A 17763-nucleotide genomic window follows, 5' to 3' on the forward strand; every position below is an offset into this window, starting at 1 on the left:
GGGGCGGCACGCCTGTCAGAGACAGGCCGGCCCACTCACGGAAAGAGCGTGTGAGGAGAGAAAGACCATTGGTTTACATCAATTGACACCCGCCCCAAGGGGTGCAGGAAGGGGTGTTCGTTATGTCGGGCGCGGAATTCGGTGCGGCTAGGCAGCGGTGCGAGTTTGGATAATGGACGTCGTACGTGTTAAAAAGAAGAGGCTAGGCGGAGCAGAGAGTCACAACAAAACACGCAAGTGTGTTCGAGGGTGTGGAAAACTTCCACACCACATACAATTGTATGCCCCAGCGGTACTGCGGTGTTGTGTTACGTCATGACGCACGGGCCTCAGTTCAATACAGCCAAACGCTTCGCTGTCCGTCCTCTGTCCCATTATTACCTATACATAAATGAACTTTTTCGCCTTGTTGGATGTGGAAAAGCTGAGCGCCGGGTGAACTATTCCGTTTGTTTGAAGCGCTTTTAGTGTTGTCTTTGGAGACCTGCTCAACACTATAGCACTGATGCCCATCTTGTTCTTCCGGTGGTCCGACTCATCAGCTGTGATGCAATAAAAATACCCCTGAAATTAAGACTGAACGACTTTATTTGAAATTACTTGATGCTCGGAGGGCTTCACCAAAAACTATCAATGTACGCGATTCCCAAAACAGCTATTGACTTTTTCACCACCACTGACTGGCCAGACGCTTAGTTATAAATGTGTCTTTCATATTTTACTAAATTGACACTGAAAGTATCTAGTTCGATTGTCTGTCTGAGTGCACACCTGAGATTTACTTCTCTGCTTTTGAGACTGTAACCAATGAGCTTCTTTTTGCACTGGTTTACCTGCATTTTTTATTGTTGAACAATAATCACAACATGAATAAAGTAGTGTCTTGCACCTTGAAAGATGAAGATATGTAATCATTGGATTTACCATTGACTTTTTTTTTTTCAAGTAGCACACCTTTGACCCGAATCTGGCGTGGGGCCGTCCGTGACAGCAAGCGTTTTGTTGCAAGCGTGTCAGCACCACCACCAACAACAAAAGGCATGGATGTACATTTTACATTGTAAGAATTCTCACATTTTTATTTCCTTCAAACAATCTTTAAAATCAAGCCAGGGTATGTGTGAATTTACTCAATCTGTAAAATGAAAATAATATGTAACACATTTTGAAACGATTGATATCATCACTATTTTATTATTTACCTGATATATTATCTATTTTTCTAATTTTTTTCAAATGTATTTCATACTAATAAATTGCTTGATGAAAGAGTCTCAAGGTTTTTAAAGGGTCAAAATCGTCCAGATATCAACTTTCGTGATGCGACTTCCAACCGGTGGTAACCACTGACTTGATTTGTTTAGTTGCACAAAACCAAAGTGGACTTTTCACTTGGGTTGGCCATTTTGCATTCCAACAGCGGCAAGCTCGCTGCACGCAATTTCCTCCTTCTTGCCTAACTGGCATCTGGTGAATTCCTCGCTTGATGCACGGTGCTATACGACAACTGTTGGTCAAATATTCAAAACTACAAACAGGAAATTAATAACATTTTCTCTTGAGTCGGTGATACATTGAGTATACGTGAAATATTCCTTTTAGGAAAAAGACTTCATGAATAAATCCAGGTTGTAAATGCATGTCAGTGCTTCTGAAGGCGTTTGCTTCCAGCGATGGTGTCAGGTTGATTTCGGTGACTGAATATCTGTTGAAGAGAAAAGTATCAGCAGACAATCACAAGTGAGACAGAATATGGATTCAATGCTCGCGAGGAGTGCAGTACAGATCGCTTACAACAATCTCACTCCACTGACTATCTGTTTGCACTCCCGCTCTTTTTATTTGGATCTAAGGGAGGGGGGCATGCGCGTGGGCTTCGTCTCATGAGCAAAAAATAAGAAGTGATGCACAAGGTGTTACGTACTGATATGGCAATGTCAGCAAAACGGTTTAAGCAATCCACATTTTTCTTCGGCTCTGAGAGATCAGAAACAGGAACGTGATGTCACGAGGGTCATGACACATGGTTTGACGCGTTGTTTTCTACGCAATGTCTCGGTGGACGTTCTCTTTTTCCGAGTTGTCAGCAGTATCCTGCCTGACACAGCCGTCACCTCTCTCCTGGCCCAGTCGTAACCTTTCTTTTCTGTTGCACAAGATGAAAAAGAGCAAGGCCAAACGGCAAGCATATATTGCAGTAATATTGTGATAAGCATTCATCAGAGAAGGCACGATAACATACGTATGTATGTATACATTTTTCTAACAGGCTGTGTCGTCTGAGAACTTCTGGATGTGGCAGTGCATTAATAAAAAAAAAGAATAATAATCATACTTTTTCATGATATGTCGATTTTCCATGATATATACGTATGTTCACGCCATATTTGATAGAATTCTGCTTTTCCCTTCGAATTCCTACATTATTTGACCGATTCCTTCTGTAGCATTCCCCAAGTATTCAGCTTCTTCGGCTTCACACGCAATTTCTCCAGAAATTGCTCGTTCTAGTTGGTGTTGGTTTTAGTCATGTTTGGCTTTTGTTTCCCTGTGGTTGCTGTCAAAGTGCAGAATCTGAACGCCGTCAACATACGCGGCCTCCAAGAACTCTGGTAGCTTTGCAACTTGAGACATTGTCGTGAATTAATTGAGCGTGTGAATGACTGAAAGAAAAAAAACAAAAGTGACACACATGATCATGCTCTGTTTTTACAATGGGCAATCTTGTGCAATTTCTTTCTTCAATGATTCTATCTGCAGTTGGAACATTGCAGCACTTGACATGTTGAGTTCAATGCCTCTCATCGGCCTTTTAAATCCACTTATGAAGAAAAATCTAATTACATAACTTTTGCCATTCTCTTTCATTTAAAAAAAAAATCCAATAACATTATTGATCATATATTGCCCATATAATATTCAGGAGGTGATGCAGAATTCTGACTTTATTCTCAGAATACTAACTTTTAAGTGGTAATTGTGACTTTATTCTCAGAATTCTAACTTTAAAGTGGAGTCAGAATTCAGAGAAATCAAGTGAGAATCCCGTCACCGCACTTTTTTTTCTTCCCTGGCCCTCATCCTCTTCCGTAAAAGTCAGAATTCTCAGAATTCCCACTTATAGACGTTAACGTCAGAATTCTGACTTTATTCTCAGAATTCTGACTTTATGGTCGGAATTCTGAGAATAAAGTCAGAATCCCGTCACCCCTGTTTTTTATTTTATTTTTTTTCTCCTTCACTGGCCCTAATCCTTTTCCGTATTCCGTATCGTTCTTCCGTACGTAGACATGAGAGGAATATTTACCAAGCAAAAACCCAAACCCAAACCCAATGCGTCAGTTCTAAATCAAGAGCGTCAATCTTTAGGATAATAAAAGGACTTGTAAGCAAAGTACAACTTACCTACCAGGTGTTATGGCGTAAATTTGCACGGCCGCAGCAATGAATGCAAGTGAATTCATTCCAAGCATCAAGTTGTTTGTCACATTTTGGTCAAGCGAAGTATTTGCTCAAACTTGTGACTATTCCAACTGGCGGACGCATAATGACCGAAAACTGCATACGCGCGTCGGTGACTTTCCACGGATTGAATCTACGGTGTGGCGAAACTGGTTCTACTGGTAATTAGCCTCGCCGCCATATTGGATGTGGAAAAGCCGAGTGCCGGGTGAACTATTCAGTTTGTTTGAAGCGCTTTTAGTGTTGCTTTCATGACCTGCTCATTACTCGCACTAATGCCCCTCCTGTTTTCCCGGTGGTCCGTCTTATCAGTCGCGACGCAATAAAAAGATCCCCGAAATTAAGACTGAACGACTTTATTTGAAATCGCTTATCGCCTATTCTGTATGATGTTGGAAAGGCTTCACAAAAACTAACAATGTACGCCATTCCCCAAACAGCTATTGACTTTTTTTTTTTACCACCGCTGGCCAGACGCTTAGTTTCAAATTAGTCTTTCATATTTTACTCAATTGAAACTGAACGTATCTAGTGAGTGTGTCTGAGGAAAACCGCAGAGGAAAATGGTAAAGAGCCAGCCAGGCTTAGGAGCTGAGGGCACAACACGGGCTAATTCGTACGCTAATATCAGTCTCGGATGCTCTCCGAGCGAGCGATTCGCCTTGCATTTTAGAAGATAGATATACTGCATATCGTTTGAGTCGTGGAAAATAATATGGATAATGCAACATAAAACCTCATTCAAAGGCTACAGTAGCCTGCTAACCATCTTAATGATGTGTTGGATGATGTACGTACGTATTTTTAGGATGAAATCTTTCCCCCATTGTCAGCGCTTAAATAGTGGAGTCAAGTGACACAGCGGTATTCTATTTTTCTGCCATTGGGCCCGTTGCATTTGAAACTGGAAAATGGCTCCCGGCACGCCACTGGACACGACACCCCCTTGGTTCCAAACCGCCAGTGTCTTTTAGGAAGCCATCCTTCCTTCCTGCTTGCCTGCATTTAGCTCCAAAACGTGACAACCTGCTCATTTGACTTTTCTCGCAAGCAACCCCCCTGATGTGATCCGAAAATGTCGACCGATTGAGTGAGCCAATGTTTTTGATCTTTCAGTCAGTCGACGTTGTCACGAGCTGATTCCACGTTGACTGATGTCGAGTCAAAAACAAAAAAAATCAAATACTTTGACACGCGACTTGGCGTCACTTGAAAACGTAGGTTGAAGTGACCCCAAAGGTTGTGGCTCTTTTTTTGCTCGCTTCCCCTCTCTCCCATCCCCAATGAAATCAAAGTGGTGTCCAAAGTCTGGACAAAGGTGGCCCAAGTAATATCGTGTTCCGTCGGGCAAAGACGTGCACACGTACAAAGGGTCTCCGCGGGAACGCGCTCTTCCAAGGTTGCTGAGGAGCGAGCCAGCCAGCGGGCGGAGAGGAACTGATAGTCACTGAGATGATTCTGTAGCTTTGTTTTATGAGGTGTGAAATTCCAACATGTCCTCCTTTGCTAGTTCAAAGAAAAGACCCAACAAAAAACAGGAAAAGTTGGACGTGGACTCTTTTGACGTGGGCCGCACTTGAGTAAAAAAAAAAAACAAGCTTGCCTGGCCAAGTGGCAGGCAGCACGTGGACTGACTGTACACTCCCTGAAATGATTCAGCATCTCCAAACTGTTTGGTGATGATCTATCTCATGAAAGAAAATTCTTTTTCCTTCTTCAGCGACAATGCAAGAGAGCAGCGAAATGACCGTCCGGCTCCCTTCGACGTGGGTGGCACTTGCCTGCATCCAGGCATCAATCGGCAACAGGCGAATACCAAAGCTATTTTGCCAACATCACAAGAAAAGTATCAATTTGAGAACCAAGGTTTCCTTAATAAGTATCGGTGTGTTTGGGAGTTAAGTTTCGTCTTCTTTTCTCCGCCTCTTCCCTCATTTCCAGCACAGGTTGATTCCATATAAGGTCATTCACAGTTTCCTCGCCGTCAATTGGAATTTTACCGATTCCACCATTTTCTTCTTCTTGCCCGTGCGTGTGTGTGTGTGTGTGTGTGTGTGTGTGTGTGTGTGTGTGTGTGTGTGTGTGTGTGCGTGCATGCGCGTGCGCGTGCGAGAGAGTTAGGTTTCGTTTTCTTCGAACTCCCTTGAAGAAATTTTTCTGACCAGACGCTGTTGATGCCAAATGTTTCCAGCTCAGTGACGCCCTGGCCGTTTCATTCAAAGGGCGTGTGTGTCATTTTGGAGCCAACTATTGTTAAGCACACTGCCACCAGCCTTCCTCTGCTGCCATCAACACGCTGACCCGACTGCAAAGGAGAGATGGAGCTTCAGAACATGCAGGTTGTAATTGCATAATTTATAGTGCATGCGTGCGTGTGTGTGACTATCAAAACTTTGGTCAGCACTTAGGAAGCTTGATCGGTTTCTTCAAAGGCAGCCCTTACGCTCGGCCTAAAAAAGAACAACAAAACCCCAACATCTTTTAATGATCATTTTCTTTCTAAGTTGTTTGAACTCATATCAATGCATATTTTGATATCATTCAGAAAAGGCACCCTCCGTTTTATTTGATCCTTTAAATCCAATATTGATATGAGTTAGAACAACTTTGAAAGAGAATAATCATTAAAAAAAGAGATCTTTTTGGCCTCGTCTGCCTAGTGGCAGGGCCGCCGTTGCGTGACCGCACCCTCTCAACCGTACATTTACTCTGCGTGTCAATCAATGTACATGAAAGCATTTAAGTGGATACTTTATGATTAGAACATTCAAAAATGGTTTCATACACGTAAATAGTACAATAATAGTAGAAACAACATGCAGAGAATATTGTATCAATATTGAAAATGTAAACATTAATTCATATTTTTTCAAAAGGGAGTAGAAGGAAGCCTAAGCTTATCTGACTCTTCCCCTTGTAACTACATATGTCTTTGATTCTGTCAAGATTTGACCATCGTCAAATATATACAATAAATAAACACAAAATAAATACAAAAGCAACTTAAACAACTTCACGGCATGTTACGGTATCCCGTCAACATTTTGTCCATTTTATTGAAACTTAGGCAAGGTACTACGCTTCTTTAGTTCTTCACCGCCGCTGTTCCGTAATTCCACACCTCTAACTGTTATACAATGTAACTTTAAGTTTGTTCTCACCAAATCTCTTTTAAACATAAGTGTTCCTCTTAAATAAGAGGTACTTTCCCTCCACTCAAAGAACCTCTGGATACTGTTTGGCAATTGATTATTTCTTATTTTGTACGTGAGTAGGATGGTTTTAAAGTCGACTAGGTCGTCGTATTTCAGTGAGTTCAGTTTAATAAAAAGAGGGTTAGATGGTTCTCTATAATGAACATTATTTATAAGTCGTAATGCTTTTTTAAAATATCAATTTAATAAATAAAGATTGGATCTGTGTTTGTTTTGTATGTATTGTCCCACACCTCCACACAGTAAATGATGTATGGGAGTATGAAGGAGCAGTGCAAGGAATGTAATGATGACTGAATTATAAGGTCTTTTACTTTATACCATACTGCTAGTGATTTGGAAATTTTTGCTTGGATATACATTATATGTGCTTTCCAACTCAATTTATTATCTATAAGCACGTGTAACGTAGAACGGTGAGTGTGCGCGCGTGTAACACACGGAGATGCGACGTTCCGTTGTTAACCTTGGTTAACCAGGGACCTCTAGTGGTCACAATTGACCGTAGCAGAAGTCAACATCCTATTTTCTTTCTAGTTATTATAATCACTTTTTGTAACAAGGTATACAATACTGTCAATATGTCTTCAGAGGTCTTCTTTGATAACAACGTACAAGACTGCAAATAGTCGAAGTTCCGCCATTTGAATTCACACCTTTGTCCCTCTTCTGGACTTAGGACCGTTCCGCGACCACTGACGACGGCGTGTCCGGAGGAGCATCTTTGCCTGTGGCCGTCGGCCAGTCAGAGACGTGAGTCAGCTTATCCATCACTCTACTCCAGTCATTTTTTAAAAATGCTATTTTATGTCTGTACGGCGACCTTGAGTGCTTTGAAAGGCGCCTTATCAATCAAATGTATTGTTATGATTACTCGACGACAAAGTCTGCTGCCGTTTGCCGTCCTTTTTTTCTGAATGGCGCCGGGCTCGCCGCGTTACATGGCTTTGCCTTGGCTGGCTTTCTCCTCAGCTTTAGAGCTCTTGTCTTTTTTTGTGTTCCAGTCGGTTGGGTTTGCCGTTTCAACGTCCATCTAATCGGAGACAAGACACCACACCGTGGTGGCGTTTGGTATTGCTCCTCTTTATTGTTCCTTGCACACTCATATACACATGCGCTTTTTGTTTTTGGTCCCTCTCTCTCTCTCTCTCTCTCTCTCTCACGTCCACAGCGTCAAACGTGGGAATCAAACTCACGGTGTCGGCACCAATGTTCCCTCTAATTTTTCAAGTGTCTAGTAATCTAATGGTGTCTAATAAATAAATGAGGAAATACAGGAATGAATCAATCAGTCCAAAAGTACATGTATAGATGAATGAAAAAATAGATAGATAGATAGATAGATAGATAGATAGATAGATAGATAGATAGATAGATAGATAGATAGATAGATAGATAGATAGATAGATAGATAGATAGATAGATAGATAGATAGATAGATAGATAGATAGATAGATAGATAGATAGATAGATAGATAGATAGATAGATAGATAGATAGATAGATAGATAGATAGATAGATAGATAGATAGATAAAGACCGACCTACCGACCGACCAACCAACCAACCAAATATTGTCAATGAGAACTTGAACTTACTCGGGGTCGGATTTTGTGTTGTGTTGTGGTATATGGTTTTTGCTGCTTCGCTGGTCTTCAAAAAACACTCGGTGATCGGTGGCTGTTTCCCGACGAATGAGCACTTCAGGGACCCACGGCTGATTGGGAAAAGATTTTATTCAACCAATCTTTCCAAAAAGTTGAGTGGCCCTAGGCATGGATGTAAAAAAGCCCTCCCCCCCCCAAAAGGGGGAGCGAGCGAGAGCGAGCGAACCCGCGCTAGAGCGAGCCCTGGAACCAACCCCCGCTGGAACCAATGAACCCCCCCTCTTGTCAGGCCCGTAGCTTTTATACCTGACAAGAAGCTGATGTCACGGCTTTGGGTAACAGCTGTAGTTTTCAATCTACTAGTTTACTTCAGTCCTAAAAAGGAGATCTTGACCAGCGCTGTTGGTGATGGACGACAACAGCCACTTTACCTTATTATAGGATTGCACACATTGCTGAAACTGAATTCTCCCTGGTCACGGACAACTGGCCCTTCTATCTTCTACTAAGTACTTATACATTACTGAAACTAAAGCTTCTCTGTACAGCAAATATAGTTTGATAGTCTTACTACTACTAGTGGATCATCTAGTGCAACATACAGATACGCATAAAGTTCAAAATTCACTACAGTGTACAGCCCGTTCCTTTTCTGTCGGTCTTTTGCGCTCTCTCCCAATAATTTACCGACCGACCCCAGAGCTGTCCCATCTCGTTGCCGCAAACAAGATCAAAACCAACGTCAAGTGGAAAGAAAACTTCACGTCACTCGGCTAATCACAAAATACGGCATTAGACGCAGAACACACAACATGTACAGCTAGGGACATTCACACGTAGAAAGTAAGAATAGAATGAGAGCACAAAAAAGTCAACACAGTCGGATGTCAATTCACAAGTGGTTCGAGATGAACAAAAGCACCCAGAAGCTGATCGGCGAACCACCAAAGCGCGAGGTACGCATCGGATGGACGCGCACGCGCTTGATAAATGGTTGGTCGAGTTGAAAGCATTTACAAGTCGTTCGCTCCATCGGGGGGGAGAGAGCGAGAGAGAGAGAGAGAGAGAGAGAGAGAGAGAGAGAGAGAGAGAGAGAGAGAGAGAGAGAGAGAGAGAGAGAGAGAGAGAGACGCCGCCTGTGACGACGTTTGCGCTCAGTTTGTTCAGATACGCTGGGGCTCTATTCTGGCGGTCGTCCCGACGCTCCTCTTGGTCGTGCTTGTCATCCAAAACATCGTCTTCTTCCACTTGAACAGGTACGCACGAACGCACGCACGCACGCAATGAACAAACACTTGACCGCCACAAGTTACATTCCTCACAAAGGATGGCAGCTTCATGTATACCCTTGATGTGTTCCAAGGCCAAAGGACATCGTCAAAGAGCTGGGCGCGCTGGTGGCGACTTTGCCCAACAGCATCCCGGACCACAACTGCAGCGACTTAGCCTGCCACTGGGCGGCGCTGCAGACCGCATTGGCAAAGCTGAAGGCAGGTCAGGAGGCATTGGCAGAGCTGAAGGCAGGTCAGGAGGCAGGTCAGACCGCATTGGCAGAGCTGAAGGCGAGTCACACTGCGATTTCCAGCGACCTGGAGAAGAGTCAGACCGCATTGGCAGAGCTGAAGGCAGGTCAGGTGGCAGGTCAGACTGCATTGGCAGAGCTGAAGGCAGGTCAGACCGCATTGGCAGAGCTGAAGGCAGGTCAGGAGGCAGGTCAGACCGCATTGGCAGAGCTGAAGGCAGGTCAGACCGCATTGGCAGAGCTGAAGGCAGGTCAGGAGGCAGGTCAGACCGCTTTGGCAGGGCTGAAGGCACGTCAGGAGGCAGGTCAGACCGCATTGGTAGAGCTGAAGGCACGTCAGGAGGCAGGTCAGACGGCATTGGCAGAGCTGAAGGCGAGTCACACTGCGATTTCCAGCGACCTGGAGAAGAGTCAGACCGCATTGGCAGAGCTGAAGGCAGGTCAGGAGGCAGGTCAGACTGCATTGGCAGAGCTGAAGGCAGGTCAGGAGGCAGGTCAGACGGCATTGGCAGAGCTGAAGGCGAGTCACACCGCGATTCGCAGCGACCTGGAGGCGAGTCAGAGCCTGCTGGCCAACGTCTGGGAGGAGATTCGCAGCAACAAAGACCTTCTGAATGAGACACTGAAAGACCTGGAGACGGACTACAAGAACATGTCTCAGGTGAGGTGGACATTTCAGGACTTAACGTCCCTCCCTCCCTGCCTCCCTCCTCTTACACACAAACTACTATCTCCTTTGAATAAGAACAAAAGTATGGTTGAAAGCTGCAAACAAAGTGTCCCAGTTGGAGATCTCATTTCAGTTCTTTCAAACGCTTGGTGCGCAGGAGCTGTCACAAGAGACCAAGGAGTTACACAACTTCAGTTTGGCTTTGTCCAGCCTGCAGCAGAAGGTGGTGGATCAGCTCACGCTTAGCAAGCAAGGTCGCTAGCGAGCGAGCGTGTCCACTTTGTTGAAAGCGGGCATCTATTTTGCGCTCTCACATGTTTTTTTTTTTTATATGCTTCAGGTCTCATGCCCAGAGCCTGCAGTGAGGTCATGGCGCCGGGAATGTTCCAAGATGGAATCCATACCTTCTTTATTGGGTCCGACAGGTTCGAGGCTTATTGCAACATGAACCTGGACGGGGGAGGCTGGACTGTAAGTGCCTGACCCCCCCCAAAAAAACACCCCAAAGTTCCCCTCGTGATGCCTTCCCCAATAAAGTTGGCACTTTTCTTCATGCTCGTTTGCTCCGCTGATGGTGTGCGTGCGTGTGTGTTTGCAGGTGATCCAGAGGAGAAAGGACGGCTCCGTCAACTTCTTTCGGGGTTGGGACGACTATCGAAAGGGCTTTGGAGACCTCGCCGGAGAGCACTGGCTCGGTCGGAAACAAAGACACCCTTCTTGTCAAGCCTTTGTGGTTTGCGTGACGTGACGCCGCCGCCTTTGCGTGTTTGCAGGCCTGCGAAACATCCACGCTCTGACGGCCTCTGGCGCTTACCAGTTGCGGATCGACTTCACCATATTCGACGGCCGCAAATACTACGCTCTCTACGACGACTTCTCGGTGGGCCACGAGAAGGACGGCTACCCGCTGCTTGTGAGCGGCTCCTCAGGAAACGCAGGTAGCGACTCCCGCCCGGGGGGGGGGGGGCACACTCGAGAGCCTGCGCCGCCTGCGTGTGCTCAAAAGCAAGTTTGTGTGCTTTGCAGGCGATGGATTGGCCTACCATTCTGGGATGAAGTTCAGCACCAAAGACCGCGACCAAGACAATTCGGATGGTACCAATTGCGCCACTTACTGTAAGGGAGCTTGGTGGTACAAGGGCTGTTATCACTCCAACTTGAACGGGATGTACAAGGCAACCGGCACCTGCGGCGATACCAATGCAGTCTGGTATCATTTGGGGGGATCATATTCCTGCCTGAGATTTGTGGAGATGAAGATCCGGCCCAGAAAGTGAGCGGTCAGCCGGCGGAGCCTGGGAACGGCATCCCCGTGGGATCACGTGAGTGCTGCCCGCCGTCACCCATTTGCGCAGCGCTCGTCAAGTAAGATGGCGGTGCGCAAATGTGTGTCGGATTTGGCCCGGGCAAATGGGCTCAAGTGCAATTTCGAATTTCACCAGAAGCTTGACACGAGAGAGACCTGACAAACGGTTAGTTGGAAGTTAGTTCCTCCAAATGAATTCTTTTTAAAAAGCAGTTTGGCGCTGTTGCAGTTCAGAATTTCACCAGCAGACGGTGCCAAATTTAGACTGATGTGACATGGTCAATCCGTCGTTAGATGAGTCAAAAATTATTGAGTCGGAAAACACGACCTGTTTTGAATGACACACACACACACACACACACACACACACACACACACACACACACACACACACACACACACACACACACACACACACACACACTCACTTTTGGATCATTTTAGGATGTTTTGCTTTGCTATCATAAAATCCCTTACATCTGTTAACATAAGGAGTGGCCATAAGCATAGGTTAGCTACGATTGATTATGTGTTAAGTTCGTGAGTGTTTTACAATGACATCTGTTCAAGTAAGGATAGCCACCCATAACCATTGTTTAGTTAGGTTGCTTGAATATTGAGTTAGCTTTCATTTTCTTCCTTTTTGTGTCGTTTCAGTTGAATATTTTTAAACATGGTTGATCGTTGTTGATGTCACAAGGTTGGTTGGATGGATGGATGGATGGATGGATGGATGGATGGATGGATGGATGGATGGATGGATGGATGGATGGATGGATGGATGGATGGATGGATGGATGGATGGATGGATGGATGGATGGATGGATGGATCATCAACATGTATTCAATATGGATGTTTTATTCATACATGAATGTATTCTCACGTGAGTAAGGACTGTTAAAGTAAGGGTCCCCGTAATCATCGTTCAGTTATGTTGTGTTGAATATCTTTGAAGTGTTTTAGTAGTTTGGTTGCATTTTCTTTTCTTTTCTTTACAATCCAAAAAAGTTTGCGACGGCATCATTCTCGTTTGAATAAGAAACGGCGAGTGGAATTGTCGTCGTTTCTACGAACAATTGAGATGTGTCACTTTTTTCCCGTATTCATTAAACTTTCTCTTGATAATCCTTTGATTTGATGATTGATTTTTTCTTTTCACGTGCATTTTACGATGTGGAATATATGAGCACCTCGCATTACATGCAGTCAAAGCTACAAAACAAACTGACAAATAACTCGTTTTCAAATCAGACGAGTAAAAGCTGGTGGAGATATTATTAAAAGTGAAGAGCATTTGCAATTCTAGCAAGGAAACACGAATTTGAAGCACAATTTGTTTTCGCTTTCGCAGATAATGATGTGGCGGGCCGTATCTGGCCCCCAGGCCTTGAGTTTGACACCCGTGCCTTAGGGAGAGAAAGCCGCTGTAAAAAGGACGCCGAGGTAGGTGTCAGACCTACGTGTGTCATTACTAGAATTGCAAATGATCTTCAATTTAAATAATATCTTTTTTTTTCTTCTTTTAAATATTTGACCAGTTTTTACTCATCTGATTTGAAAACGACTTATTTGTCCATCACACACACTGCCGACTTGTCACAATGGATACAATGAACGTAGCAGGCGACCTTACTCAGCGGGCCTCTCATCTCTGCCAGGGGTTATGATGCGAAGAGCCACTTTCAGGTCCTTCTCGGGCTTTGCCATTCCCCTCCATCTCGCTTTGGTGGTCTTGGTTCGCCATGGTGACCACGGATATAAACAATTCAAATTCTTTCAATTCTTTCTCAAAGACTGCTTGATATGAATAGAGTGAAAAAAAGTAAGAAAAATGGCACTCTATAATATTCTATCTCATAGACGCTGCAGTCATTACTCAATTGAATGGGCGGAAGATGAATGATTAACTTGTTGAAGGGGCCTTCTGCTTGGTTGCTTCAACCACCAGGATGCAGTATAAAAAAAGATATAGCTGTATAATGCTGAGTTTCCGTTTGCCGATTTTGTTCATTCTTGGCCTTTTTTTGTTTTCTTGACGTCCACACACATACAACAACAATTCTATAGATATGTTATCGTTTTGTTTCATCAAACGTATTCAAGGGAATGAATCAATGAGCATGATAAAAACATAATGACAGAAATATCCTCGTACTAAAAGCCATTTCCCGCAGTGAAAGTTTTCTGTAAGCTAAAAAAAGAAATAGAAAAAAAAAAACAAGAACATATTTACCTTGTATTCGTCCTGCATCAGGAGCATTCCAGGAGCTTGAAATTCGCGACGACATACGGTGACGCCATCGCTATAAATATCTGCAAAACCGTAGCAGCACAAACAAACGGTACCATTTTGGGTCCATTTGGAGGAAAATGGGGGGCTGAGTGACAGCATGGGCAGAAAATAAATGTGTAATATCTACAAAACCGGAGCAGCACAAACGAAAATTTTTGCTGCACAAACGAACTGTACCATTTTGGGTTCATTTGGAGCAGATGGGGGGCTGGGTGAACTCTGGATTACCTATAAAATAATCTTTCAAAACTAAAAAAACCATAGCAGCACAAACGAAATCTTTTGCTGCACAAACGAAGCACAAACGAAACAGATTATTTTCCTTAAATTTTGCGTGGGCTGGGGGGCTAGCTTCTCACAGGTGTTTAGTTTTTATTTAATTTTATTTCTTACATGTACCTCCTGTTTTGGCCAGTTAAAGAAAAAGAAACATCTAATCCACATTTAATTATATTTTACACTTAAACATGCTGAACGTACATTGAATTCATGAAAAATATTAAGAGCATTAGTGTGCAACTTCAACATTTTCCAGTGGTAGACAATCTGAATCAAACTCACTTCATGGAAAAACAAAACTGGTACAAATGGCAAAATGACATTTTATAAACATGCTTCTGTGCACAAGAGCGCAAAACTGACATTTGGACCCAAACTAAATTGCGTTTGGTCCCAAAGTAAAAAAAGTGGAGCCAACAAAATCGACTCCTTGATCTCATTCACATATAAAACACCTTTTTTTTTTTTTTTTTTTTTGTCCTCAACATGAAACACTGTTTAGGAGGCGTCTTCGCCCAACAGAATCTTTGAACAAACCGTTTTGAAAAAGAATGCTTTCTCCTGGCGCTGACGATTACTCAGAACTTTCCTCCAGCTTCTCGCTTGGCTGTTTGGCCAACCGCCATTCTGAGTTGATGCACGAGAAGGACGTCAGCGTTCGTGTGGGCATTTTCGAACGGGCGATTTAGCGCTCACCTGCTTGACTTGCCGTGGCGGCGACGACAGCGGCTTCCTTTATCTCGCACCTCTCTAGCTTGATGCGGAGCGTTTTGGTCACCTGAGGGTGTTTGATGGCTTCCGTCAAGGGCTCGTCATCTGAGCTGGCGCCTGAGGAAACGTCAGAGAGCTTCACTCCGGTGACTCCACCACCCATTTCGATGAGCTCATCTTTGCGTTACCTGCCGTTGCCTTCTTCTTGCCGGATTTGGGAGTGGCAGTTCGCTTCTTGGGAGCCGAGGGCTGTTTCTTCAGCTTGGTCTTTTTCTCCGTTTGAGATTTCTTGACCAGATTGATGAGGGCCTCGTCACCCGAGCTCTCGTCAGACTGACCTGCTTCTGAGGAGACAGTTTGTGGATTATTTTTTGGGCTTCAGATTTGAGCCAAATCAGCCTCAGGTTGAATAACTTTTCAACACATCGCTTTAAATCATTTTTCCTACCTCGCCTCTTTTTCGAAGCACTGCCTTGTGCCACGCCGCTCTTTTTTGCTCCCTTTTTCTTGTCCTCCGCCGGATTAGTCGGCTTGGCGATGACGTTCACCAGGGGGACATCATCATCGTCACCATCGCCGACGTCGTCGGAGCTGTCGTCTGAGGACGGAGACTCTTTTCAAAATCGGACATGTTGCCGCTGAAAAAGAAGCCCGCCGTTGTCCGAGTCTCACCTCGCTGCGCGACGCTGGCGCGCTTAGCTCTGGTTTTCTTGCTGTTTTTGGCAGCGGGTGTTTTCTGCCGACTGGCGATGGCCTTCTTCCTCATGATGGCCGCCACCGGGTCATCGTCCGAGCTCTCGTTGGAAGACTCTTTGTATTTCACTGGTAAGAAAAACGTGCGTCAACCAAGAGCGCATTTGCTTACATTTTGTACCATGACACAGTCAAATGCTGATTTGAATTTGAATTTTTTTCAAAATCTTTAGACCGCAGCTTTTTTAACAGTCCTCATGTATAAATTAAAAAATATCTCTTTTTTTTTTTGTCACTTGCCTCTTTTCTTGGCAGCATTCCTTTTGGATGTGGCCTCGGTGGCTTGAGCGGAGGTCCCCGCCGGCACGTTTTCCTTCTGCTGCGCCTTCAGCTTCTTGGCAATGATGTTCAGAGGCTCATCATCCGAACTTGCGTCCTCATCTAGAACATCTAGACAAGGACAAGCGACATGTGTGACTTGATCAGAGACATACTGGAACAAGTTACACATATTTCATGGCACCACTGAATAATGAAAATAAAAACCATTTTTATGAGATGTCTACTATTCACAAATGTTTGCATTAGCAAAGGTTCACCACAGTTTATCACCTTTCTTCTTCTTTGGTTGAGCTGATTTCTTGGCTGGTGTTGTGAACTTCTTGCCAGCTTTGGTTGGCGCTTTGGCTTTCACCAGAGGACCGTGGTTAGAACTGTCGTCCGCTTTTGAGATTACGAGCAAGAAAAGGTTTAAAACCAATAGAAAAAAAAAAATCAATCATCAACTTGTCTAACCTGCATTCTTGGATTTTTTGCCATGAAACGGGGGTTGTCTGTTTTCCTTCTTCTTAGTCTTCATCTTAATCAGCGGCTCATCATCTGGCAAGCAAACAAGAGCTGGTCAGAACACGACAAAGACGACGATTCAAAGCATCCGAGGCGCTCACCGCTCTTGTCTTCGGCGTTGGAGCTGTGCGCGTCCTCAGTGGACTGTTTCTCCTTTTTGGGTTGCTTCACCGCGAGATTCGAGAGGGGAGCGTCGTCATCAGAGGTGGAGTTGTCCTTGCCTTCAGATCGACGTTCACCACAACATCCATCGGGGTAGAAGAAAGTAAAAAGTTAGTCGGTTTGGCTGTGTACTTCTCACAAAAAAAATAGCAGTGTTCACTTTTTTACATCTTTGATGCCAATACAACAACAGAAAATTGATTATTCGAATTAATAGTTTCATTAGCAAGTTATAACAGACGTACAGAGGGAAGACGAAAATTGATCATTAGGATCAATACCAAATAAAAATGGTTGGATGGATGTTTTAGCGGCACGTTTGTCTTTGCTTGAGGCATATTCAATGACGCAAAAACGAAATGTAATCAAGTAGACGTATGACTACCTGAAGACTTACGTAGCGTGACGCGGCGCTCCATTTTGTTTCTGGCCGGGAGTGAAGATGCTCATCCAAAATTGCCCCCTGAAAAACCTCGACTAGCTTAATTGACGTATCGCAATGCTCGTCCCCTGCCTACCCGGCGTTCTTGTCGTTTAATAGTTTAGCTAAATTGTTCGACTTGTTATGACGAAAATGACAGGAAGAGTCTTAGAGGCTCGTCCCGTTGAAAATGCAGCAAAGTTAACCTTCTCCTCTTCGCTGATAACATTTGATTTGCTCGCTGACGGCTGTTTGAAGAGACGTTCGGGGCTCTTTTTTATGACGTCACTGCGCGGGCTCACGGTTGTGTTTTGGCGTGTCGCTTTAATGTGATGAAATTTGTCCCTTTTTTGCGAAACGGGAATCTCAAAATATTTTGCTATTTTAAAATGCAAAATTGAATCTGTTTGGTATTTTATTTTTTTCTCGCAATTGTCATGTTTTACTGCTTTTATATTATTAATTTTTTAATCACTTGCATGAATGGTAACAATATGACAAGCACTGGTTAATTGTACCTTACCAAATTTGTGGTTATGTATAGGCAAGTTTCATTTTGTTTGATTGCATGTTATT

The 17763-nt window shown here is 44.1% G+C and overlaps 2 protein-coding genes and 1 long non-coding RNA gene across 13 annotated transcripts; 1 reads left to right on the top strand and 2 right to left on the bottom strand.

Moving 5' to 3' along the window:
- Window positions 1-1051: 1051 nt before the first annotated feature.
- On the bottom strand, window positions 1052-3803 carry LOC148380267 (uncharacterized). Of its 4 annotated transcripts, none has more exons than XR_015854859.1 (4): window positions 3406-3778; window positions 2257-2663; window positions 1925-2146; window positions 1052-1705 (listed from the first exon to the last, which is right to left on the bottom strand). It is a non-coding gene; the product is annotated as an uncharacterized LOC148380267 (long non-coding RNA). The 4 variants fall into 4 exon arrangements; XR_015854857.1 differs by having other exon boundaries at window positions 2336-2663; window positions 3406-3653; XR_015854858.1 differs by having other exon boundaries at window positions 1925-2663; window positions 3410-3803.
- A 1674-nt stretch (window positions 3804-5477) lies between these two features.
- On the top strand, window positions 5478-12915 carry LOC148380268 (tenascin-like). Of its 6 annotated transcripts, XM_088364644.1 has the most exons (12): window positions 5479-5801; window positions 7357-7430; window positions 7682-7748; window positions 9442-9539; window positions 9647-9807; window positions 9985-10068; window positions 10111-10466; window positions 10633-10729; window positions 10816-10946; window positions 11074-11170; window positions 11249-11413; window positions 11502-12915. In XM_088364644.1, the coding sequence occupies exons 1-12, from the start codon at window positions 5781-5783 to the stop codon at window positions 11750-11752; spliced, it is 1602 nt and encodes a 533-aa protein (XP_088220770.1). In that variant the 5' UTR covers window positions 5479-5780; the 3' UTR covers window positions 11753-12915. The 6 variants fall into 6 exon arrangements, with proteins under 6 accessions (XP_088220773.1, XP_088220770.1, XP_088220769.1 ...); XM_088364647.1 differs by having other exon boundaries at window positions 5478-5801; window positions 9647-9882; window positions 9925-10466; XM_088364643.1 differs by having other exon boundaries at window positions 9985-10466.
- Window positions 12916-14503: 1588 nt separating this feature from the next.
- On the bottom strand, window positions 14504-17481 carry LOC148380269 (uncharacterized). 3 transcript variants are annotated; one of them, XM_088365506.1, is made up of 10 exons: window positions 17152-17481; window positions 16706-16825; window positions 16554-16637; window positions 16371-16481; window positions 16059-16208; window positions 15738-15887; window positions 15514-15663; window positions 15254-15406; window positions 15051-15182; window positions 14504-14981 (listed from the first exon to the last, which is right to left on the bottom strand). In XM_088365506.1, the coding sequence occupies exons 1-10, from the start codon at window positions 17183-17185 to the stop codon at window positions 14929-14931; spliced, it is 1137 nt and encodes a 378-aa protein (XP_088221632.1). In that variant the 5' UTR covers window positions 17186-17481; the 3' UTR covers window positions 14504-14928. The 3 variants fall into 3 exon arrangements, with proteins under 3 accessions (XP_088221632.1, XP_088221633.1, XP_088221631.1); XM_088365507.1 differs by having other exon boundaries at window positions 15254-15409; window positions 17164-17480; XM_088365505.1 differs by having other exon boundaries at window positions 15254-15409; window positions 17152-17480.
- Window positions 17482-17763: the final 282 nt, after the last annotated feature.

This window comes from Syngnathus floridae, chromosome 21, assembly GCF_059516105.1.
Source record: "Syngnathus floridae isolate MCC-2025c chromosome 21, RoL_Sflo_1.0, whole genome shotgun sequence".
NCBI classification, from domain to species: Eukaryota; Metazoa; Chordata; class Actinopteri; order Syngnathiformes; family Syngnathidae; genus Syngnathus; species Syngnathus floridae.

Coding starts and splice junctions, on each gene's coding strand:
- LOC148380268 (XM_088364647.1), top strand. CDS start 5,781: ATGGAGCTTCAGAACATGCAG. Junction 7,431..7,681: donor GCCGTCGGCCAGTCAGAGAC/GTGAGTCAGCTT, acceptor TTTGTGTTCCAG/TCGGTTGGGTTTGCCGTTTC. Junction 10,730..10,815: donor GCTCACGCTTAGCAAGCAAG/GTCGCTAGCGAG, acceptor TATATGCTTCAG/GTCTCATGCCCAGAGCCTGC.
- LOC148380269 (XM_088365505.1), bottom strand. CDS start 17,185: ATGGAGCGCCGCGTCACGCTACGTAAGTCTTCAG. Junction 16,826..17,151: donor CACGCTACGTAAGTCTTCAG/GTAGTCATACGT, acceptor GTCGATCTGAAG/GCAAGGACAACTCCACCTCT. Junction 16,482..16,553: donor CAAAAAATCCAAGAATGCAG/GTTAGACAAGTT, acceptor TAATCTCAAAAG/CGGACGACAGTTCTAACCAC.